Raw genomic sequence first — 9,401 nt, forward strand, 5'->3', positions numbered from 1 at the left:
GTGCAGAGGCTAAAGGTGTGTGCTGATCCCTACACCTCCACCAAAAGAATAGAAAAGCACCTCCCACTACAAAGCTGTTTAGTTTCATGTTGTGAGTTATTAGCCAGTGTTCAGGAACATCCTGGGTTTTGCTGGAGGGACTGTAAAGCGTTTTACAGCTTCACTGAGCCCCATGGACACATGATGGATTCACAGTGCAATTAACAGGGCTAACATTAAGTTAGTTGATGTCAGTAAATTCCTCTAAACAATCGAGTAGCAGCTTGTTAATGCACAGTGTTTCATGTCCTATCGTACTAGTGTTAAAGGAAGAGTTTGGAGAAATGAGCTTATTTGCTCTCAGGCTGAGAATTATTTGAAAAGATCCACTCATGTACACTATATCTGTTAAATACAACACTAGAGTCCGTCAGCTCCACTAACTAGCTTTCTACACTTTATTCATCGACAGTTTCAGACATGTTGATGAGTGGATTCATCCTGTCTGGATAAATATGAGGTGTACCAATCTTCACATCTAACTCTCCATCAGAGAACGCATCAGTGTTTTTCTCCGTTTTCCCCCCTGATGTGACGTGACATGTGGACGCCCTGCACACCCTGAGTGATAAAATCAAGTGTCAAGTAATTACTTTTGTGTTGCATTATTAGTATTAACATAATGTTTATGTTCTCAGTGACCTGTATGTAATACAAAGTGTAAATGAGAGATGAGTAAATGATTTTCACGTTTACTTGCTCAAGCATGTTAATGGCAGACAAAGTCATGTGATACATCACACACCATCCTGCCTGGTGATGATAAATTATTGACTGTAGGTTGACAATATGACAAAGGATGGCCTTCTGAACATGCCCTCTTTGTGCTGAGACCTGAAAGCTCCTCTGTCTGAGCCTCTTCTTCCACTCACTGCCTCCTCCCTCCCTCCCTGCTCTCCTTTCTTCCCCTGGAGCTCCACCCACACAGCTACTGAATGGAAAGGTGTGCCCACTGCCTGCTTTTACCATGGTATCTGTTTACTCAGACCTGTTTTTACCTATATGAGACACCGTGCAGCTGCTCCTTTGAGGAGGCTTACAGGTAATACTCTCACATGTTCACAGACTCTGTGTACAGTATGAACCCCTGAAGGTTCTTCAAAGAGGTTTTGCACCGAGCACAAGCACTTGAAAATGCATGTGGTTTCATTAATAGCATTAGCAGAGGAAAGACCTGACTACATCCATGTGGTGTAAAAAAAAATTCCTTGAAGACAAGCAGACAGACAGATCGCCTACACAACTGAAAACATGTGACCAACAGTGCATAGTGGTTCCAGACATTTCTGAGCCCTGAGCAGGTTTGTTGCTCTTCACTCTTTGCTCTGCAGGAAATGCACCTTGACCCCAAATCCCATGGTGGATGTGGAATCTGAAAGACACTCCATCTGGGCTCTCAAATCTACCACCAGGCTGCAAATGTAACACCACACTGCAGTATGAATTGTCAATTGTGAAACTCCAAATGAGACAAGCTGTCAACCAAACCCTGAAACTTAAAATTCACTGCACAATTGGCCTTGACGCTGATTTAATGACCTATAACCAAGAGCCTGGGGCCGATTTCTCTATACATTTCTAAATATGGAGCATGGACCTGAGAAAATAAGCTATGCAAGAATTTGCATCAGGTCTATGGCATTTGAGAGCTGTTCAGATAAGAGCCTGGTAATTGCTCACATTTGACTTTTCAAACAGTGAATTCTAAAAAACACAGACACAGTATGCAGCTTGATGAGGAAGAATTAGCTTTCACTTTCCTGAAGCAAATAAGAGAGTGTGTGTTTAGGAACAAGAACGGCAACAACAGAATGAAAATGTTTTCCAGACCAAGAAAGGATAAGATGTTTTACTGTGGTTATGCTGCATTGCAAAACAAAAGTGCAATCTATCTTCAACCTCTTGTACATAATTAGACAACTGCTAAGGTTTGGAGACTACTTTCTGGTATGTGAGGAAAAACATCCCGCTGGGAAGTGACAACCAATCTCATGAATGTTCATTAGTAGTAGACAGCCATGGTGGGTTAGTGCCAACATAACCATGCTAATATGCTCACATTAGCAATGCTAAGCTAAGCTAAGCTAAGCTATAGCAGGGACCAGTTTACCATATCAGCTCGCTAAAAGCACCAAAGCACCAGAAGCAGCTAAAGCAGTGGGTGATGTGGATACACTTTGATCTGCAGTAGTGGACAAAATGAAATTTTGATGTGATAATGAAACTAAATCCTCTAATTCATCCTGAGGGGAACAAAATCTGCAACAAAAGCGATGGCAATCCATGCAACAGTTGCTGAGACATTTCACTCTAAACCACACATGCAAACCTCACTGTGGAACAACAAGATCATTAGCTTCTATTCTCTGGAGATCATGAATGTTTACACTAAGTCTCATGGCAAAGACTGCTGTGATCGTTCAGTCGGCACCAAAATGCTGGACTAAGCTAAAAAGCATCACCATCAGTTTGTTAGGAGGGTGAAAAGAAACAGCATTTTTACGGGTGTGTGTAGCATGTGTACCCTGTAAAGGATCTATTAGCGTTAGCCGTCATATTGACTTTTCTTGGGCAAACATTTCCGTCACTTTGCCGACTGCCACTGGAAAACAATAGTCTGCCTGGGTCGCCTTATGTAAGAGTCTCCAGACAAAGGTCAGCGTCTTCTGACACACCAGACATCAGCCAGGAGCTTCAGGCCTGAAAGTCCTTCTGACTGAAAGCTTCTCATTAACAGCAGATAATGAGATGATTCGGTTCATTGTGAAACGCTTTTCATCAAACTGACTGTGTTTATGCAGGATCAACAGAGAGAGCGACAAAGAAAACACAGCCTGTTGGTAGAAGCTCACAGGTTTGGACTATTGAAAGACAAGAAGGAAGAGACACTCTTGTAAGCTAAACTCCAGGCGAACACCAGCAATCAGAACTCTGGGATCAGCCTGAAATGTTAATGTTTCTGACAGAAATTAATTATTTTAAATACCAAGTTGGCATTAAAGTTTACTGCTGTATAGACAAGACTACACATGTTGTAAATGATTCACATGAAACAGTAAAGCCGATATATCAAATCGCAATAAAATCTACGTCAATAACGATGATAAGCTCTGGACCTTTTTGCTCGATATGGATTATTCTAGAAGTGGTTTGGCTATTTGAAAAGCGATGAGGCACAGATTAAAACGATCTGTAAAATATGTCGTCGGTCGGTGAAAACCAAGACCGGCAACACAACCAACCTGTTCCAGTATCATCCCAGCGACCACAGTGAAAGCATGAAAATGTGGCATGATGCTACTGCGTAAACATGTAGGGCGTGCAGCGGGGCTATACCAAAACAGAAATCGATCATGTCATCCTTCGTAACCACTACCCCTTATGAAAAGTGTTCCAAAAGGAGCAAAGACATAACAAGAGCTGTTTCATACTTTCTAACAAAAGATATGAGGCCCCTAAGCACAGTGGAGCAAGACGGCTTCAAGAAATTAGTTAAAGTGCTTGACTCCAGGTACGAACTCCCTGGCAGAAAATACTTTTCCAAAACTGTGCTGCCTCAGCTTTAAGAAGAGTGCCGCAGAAAGGAATTTTCAAACATTTGAAAGCAAATGAAAGTTCACCAAAATATCAGATAGATGCAGATGTAAGAGACGACCACTTCTAACTTCAACAGATAGTATATGAATTTTAAATTCCACCTTTAATCGTACCCTAAGTTGAGCTAGGAGTCTGCACATAAAACGTCCTGTGAGGGGCAAGTGGATGCTCCGCACCCTCTGTGTGTGACCCCCCATCGATCACGACAAACAAGGCAGGGCCCTGACAGCGTGACCGGGTGGGATGATTGGTTCGCTGGGGAGCTCCTGATGGGATTTACAGGCTGGATGTGTGAACCATGACACCAAGCACATGCACTTTTTACTATTTCACAGGGAGCAGCAGCCACCGTGACACAAGACATGGATACTCAGCTGTCTCCTGACTACTACTGAATTCTGTCCTCTGTAGGCCAAAGAGCAGTTTCACCTGAGCAATGGGTTTAGTTCACTGATCAAGGAGACTATGACGACCATGGAAACCTTTTTAATCACAGGTAGGTCTGACGGGAGCACATTTTTCTGTCTGATGCAGATATAGTTTTGGTTATGACACTACTCTCATCAAATTAAATTTCACATGCATAAGTAGTATGTCTTCACACGTATAACTCAGTTTGATCATAACATGCAGTGGAGCCTGAAGTCAACATGTCGGCACAGGCAGTTTATTGAACATGGCAGAGAAAAATGATGCAGGCTGCTCATGTTTTATGTAGTGAAGAGAAGAAACATTTCAGCACATAACGCCTTCATCAGAGGGCAACGCCACCTGCCAGAGACAGGAATCCATTGTTTTGCTATTGCCTGCTTTGTCACCAGAGGCCTGTAATGCTCTTCTTTTTTTGTTATAATAGATCTGTGCAGGGTGCATCATGGGAACACAGGAATCTGATGACAGGATGCATTTTGTGAGGTGGCCAGAGCTGACATTACACATCCTATTATGCAATCCAGCAAACACTGGAGCAAAACATGCAACTGTTTCTGGTTTTCTTACATCAACTGAAGTCTCAGTCATTCATGTGTTGAGTCAGTTTCCTGAAACCTGACAGATACTGAAATTTCATAAACGCTGGGCAGGCGTGTTTTAGTTCCTGATGCTCAGTCTTTATGCAGTTAGAGTAACTGTTCTCTCCAGATGCAGAAAAATGTTAGTTTGTGTAAATGTGGGTCAGGATGCTCGGGTGGGACGCCTGTTGCCAGTGACCGCCCTGCTTAGGAAGCACTGATTAGTCAAAGTGTAAAGGGGTGACAAGGGTGATGACTGATTTGCTTAGTTCCTACGCAGTGAGCTGCCAATGGGCGGATTAATTGAGTCCTGTATTGAGAGGTATTGACCAACGCACTGCTGTGTATAGGCCTGAACACCCAGACGATGATTACAGACATGCAGCTCAGAAAAGTGCCACGGCCTAAACCTGGCCCGAGCTGATCAATCTGAGACTCAAAGTCACAAAATGAGACGAGTCTTGTGACAGAAATGGACAAATGGTGGAATCTTATCTGTGACCTGGCTTGTACAATCGTACCAGGGGAATGTGGGTGTGGGTTGGGAGTGTTTGGGAACATGGAGGTTGGGGTGTGGGAGATAGGAAGTAGTAGGCGGGAGGTTTACAGGCATAGGCCTGATTGAAGGTACTGCAGCTTTTATCCTTATAAGGACAAACCTGGACAAATTAGCTACAGTGGTTAACACCTGGACTCCTCCTTCCAGCTATAAAAACACCAGACTGAGAAACAGGCGAGGGTTGCTGATGAGTTTCTTTAACAGATGAATGGTAGAGTGAAAATACATATACAAAGTGCTGGTTGTACAGGCAGGAAGAAGTGGGAGCTGCAGATCTAAGTAACCTCAAGCACAGTGTTTCTGAGACACCTGGGCCTGCAACAACACTAAGACTTCTAGATAAGAAGATACCGGTGCCTTTACACAGAAGGGTCAGGTTAAGACTTGCATCAGACTGAAAATATGTTGAACACTCTCTGACATGCTGGGTCAAAGTGAATTGCTAAATAGGGGCTGAGACAAAAATACGTGCTTCTCTGTCTTCTTTAATTTTTTCTCATTTAGCAGAACTGTACAGAAACACCAAACATTGCAACACCAAAGTGATTCAACGTGGGTCCCAGAGACAAATAAACTGAAAGGATCACTTCTGGACAGACTCATGACTGGTTTTCAGGCTCTCTGGAGATCATGATGCAGTTTGCAGAGTGTTGAGCTGTTACAATTCCAGTTATAAGCATATGATTTCTGCTTTCCACACTATAATCCCAAAAACATGCAAATGACCAACTGTTTCTATTTCCTGCTTGTTTTTCTGTTTCACTGGCACGTCAATTCCGCGTCTTACTTTTTTAAAATGAACCAACCGACAAGTTGCAGGCCAGCAAAGCAGCTCTGGGGTCAGTTCATTTCCAGTTTTTATATGTTCTCTCTCAGAGCCTGCCAGGGGGCTGCTGTCAACCTGCGGAGTCTGAAATATTCAGACCTCAGCAGCTTTTCACTGCTCTCTGTGCACAGGGACACATGAATAAAACATGTCTGCTCACTGCTGGATGCTGAGATTAATGAGGGTTACACAGATGCAGAAAAGTGCTGGTCATCACAGTAGTGACCATGATGGACTCATTTCAGTCCGAGGGTGTGTGAGCTAAACTGCCAGGTGCTGCCTTCAGGCCTGTGCAGAATTGAACTGTGTTGGATGTGGAGCCTGGTGCTGTGAAAAGCTACTAAAGAAGCAGCAGCGTTAGATGCTGTTTTGTCCTGATGGCAGAGAAAACCCAGGCTCCTGCTCACACCTGACATCAGCCCTGCATGCCTTTCCTTCATTTCCCTTCATGTGATTTCGACCGGTAGCAGTCTGCCGATGACATAATCCAGGAAACCAGAAGCCGAGAGCTTCACAGTGCAAGAAAGAAACTTGAGGAAAAAGTTTTCCAACTGCAGCGAGAGGGGCCGATTATTACCATTTTTGGGCACGCTCGCTCCCATGCAAGCCCAGCCCAAACCACAGCGCTTACTCAGATTCCACAGCGCTTTTTCTTCCCCCTTTTTCAAAGCGGAGCAAAAGTATTTGGAGCAGGAAAGAAAAGTAGCAACCCTTCACGAACCACACCATTCATACCCAGGCTGGAAAACGAGCAGCAGTTATGAGACGGCTGCGTCAAACTGTGTCTGCCTTTACGTCTCTATTTCATAAATACGGCCCAGACTGTGGAGCTCATAGGTGGAAGTAGAGAAGCAAAGCAATAATCTACATAGACATCAACCTAAAACCAGACTGTGACACGACAAACGACTTCCTAAGCGAATAAGAGCCTGTGTTGAGGAAATACGCAGGAATCCGTGCGTAAATTGCGAGACTTCTAAATAAAAAGGCCGCAAAGTGAATTGTGGATGGGTCACCCTCCCTCTTCACACACTCACTCACACACACACACGACATCCCCGGTTTGTTAAACTCGGTCTAATCCACGTCTCATCATAAAGCAGATGACAGGAGGGGCCAGTCACACGGAATACGCAGTCAAGCGCATGGCTGACATCTGTTGCGCTGGCAAAGGTTGGACGCCCCGTCCAGCTTTTAATTGTTGTACTTCACAGCCCCCTCTGTCTTATCCCCTTTCCCTCCTGCTGCAAACATAATGGCTGGGCCTCCTGCGTGTAATTGCCGCTACAGGATATTTCATAACGCTGTACAGTGTGTGAGTGTTTGTAGGATGTGGACGCGAGGAAAGTTTGGGAGCAGCCGACCTACACAGGTGATCACCACCTGGTAATGAAACCGCTGCCGCTGAGTGTTTGGTGGTGTTGAGCTGACCGATCAATCTGCTGTCAAAATACTGAGCCGCGCACAACACACCACACCACACCACACCACACCACACCACACCACACACACACACACACACACACTAGGTAATGTGCAGATAATGAGGTTTATTTACCGGCACCGCAACCAAACAGCCCGGAGGGAGAAGGAAGTCAGTCTCTCACCTTTCTCTGCTGCTTCTCCCATGCAGGATCCAAGAGGAGATCCCGATCCCAGTCATCTTCTTGTTGCATGTAATTTCCTTCTCCATCATAGTGATCCATATTCTGCAGCTTTATATATCGACTCTCTGTCTGCTTCTCTCGTACGTCCCCCGGTCCTCGGCGAGGTGATGTTTTGCAGCAGCCTACTCTCCTCCGCGCATTCAAGACGGTGTGTGGATGAAATTAACGGTCCACCCCCGGTTTCCCTCTCCCTCTCTCTCTCTCTCTCTCTTTCTCTCTCTCTCTCTCGGCCCCTCCGACTATGCCTTTTTCCTCCTCTATCTTCTTGCCCAGCAGGAGAAGTCGCCAGTAGGCAGGTCCAGCGTCGAGGAGCGACAGACGCAAAAACTTTGCTTCAGACAAATTGAATCGATAACCGACCGAGAGATCTGATTGGACGCCTCAGGGCCGCTGAGCCCGCCTCCTCGACGCGGATTGGCCGGTTTGTCTGTCCATGCTGAGGCTTTATATCCATAGTTGTAGGTTGATCCAAAGATCTGACTGAGGATACTTCAGAAAATACACGCAACGTTACTTTAAATATTTTATAATTAAAGGTGAAAAACTGCAGATTTTGACAGATTAAAAAAAACACTCAGCTTTTTCCGGGTGGCTGAAGTCTTGTTAGATCCTTTACTTAGGTAAAAGCTAAAGTATAAGCAGTAATATAAGTATATTTACTGAAGTACTGCACTGGAGTACAAATATGAGATATTATACTCTACTCTTCTATATCTCAGAGGAAAATATTTGACTTCTTATTCCACCACACTTGTTTTACTGCAGTAGCTGATTTGCAAAGTGAGATTAGAGATGACAAATTCTTAGAAAAATAAATAATACAACAATATATAAAGTAATTAAAATTATGTTCACCATGACCAACTACAACGTTAAAGTAGTACTGGGTCGTGTAAGTAGTGGGTTGTTATTGCATCATATTGTATAAAATCTAGTTTTCAAAGCTAAAATCTAATTTGCTATAAATAGCTCAGCAACAATAGTCCTGTAAAATGGATTTGTAGCAAAAATACATTATTAAAAGAAGAAATCCTGCTTTCAAAAATGTACTAGAGTAAAAATACTGAAGTACTACAGCAAAATATAAGCGAAGTTCATGTAAGTGCCATTAAAAACACTTACAGAATACAGATACAGAATCGGTTCAGACTGATTGGTAAAAACTAAACAATATATCCAAACCTTTGGTGTTAAAATTCAGAGTTGCCTTTAAAAACAGACCAGGCTTCTGAGTGTAATAAAAAACAGATGAAGAACAGAAAGATGTTTTAACTCTGGGCACATTGTTTGAGATCTTGTGCACAGACTGGGTGTTGCCTGGTAAAGGGTTAAGGAGCAGCGCGCAGTAGCAGTGCAGTTACATGCTTCAAGGCCTCAAGTCATTCAGAAATAAAGGTGAGTCACAGCGCAGCTCCTGAAAACATGCGCAGCCATGGACAGGTCTGCCTTGTAAGGTAAACCGCCTCTGCCTTCCCTCTCTCACACTGCAGGGATGGGGATAGCCCCGACATGCAGGAGAAAGTGGAGCGCGCTTCCATATATGGACAAACTTCCAGCGGTGGATGTTTGGGAAAGTGATGTCACGGACAGGGAACAGGCTGCCAGCTCACCGCCGGTCCCCGGGTAACGGAAGCCGGCTGTGGCTGCAGCGCTGAGCTGCAGCGCATACGGAGCAGCCGCGGTGTGGTGGTGGAAGTCCATGG

The 9,401-nt window shown here is 44.3% G+C and overlaps 1 protein-coding gene across 4 annotated transcripts in view; it reads right to left on the minus strand.

Moving 5' to 3' along the window:
* actn1 (actinin, alpha 1) overlaps positions 1–8,021 on the minus strand; it is a 46,934-nt gene extending 38,913 nt beyond the window's left edge. For 2 of the 4 annotated variants that reach the window (XM_026299040.1, XM_026299049.1), the window contains exon 1: positions 7,639–7,737. In XM_026299040.1, the coding sequence (XP_026154825.1) occupies positions 7,639–7,737 (99 nt within the window). Of the gene's footprint in view, positions 1–7,638 lie in introns of all 4 variants that reach the window. The other 2 variants (XM_026299063.2, XM_026299057.1) reach the window with 2 other exon arrangements.
* Positions 8,022–9,401: the final 1,380 nt, after the last annotated feature.

This window comes from Mastacembelus armatus, chromosome 22 (assembly GCF_900324485.2).
Source record: "Mastacembelus armatus chromosome 22, fMasArm1.2, whole genome shotgun sequence".
Taxonomy (NCBI): domain Eukaryota; kingdom Metazoa; phylum Chordata; class Actinopteri; order Synbranchiformes; family Mastacembelidae; genus Mastacembelus; species Mastacembelus armatus.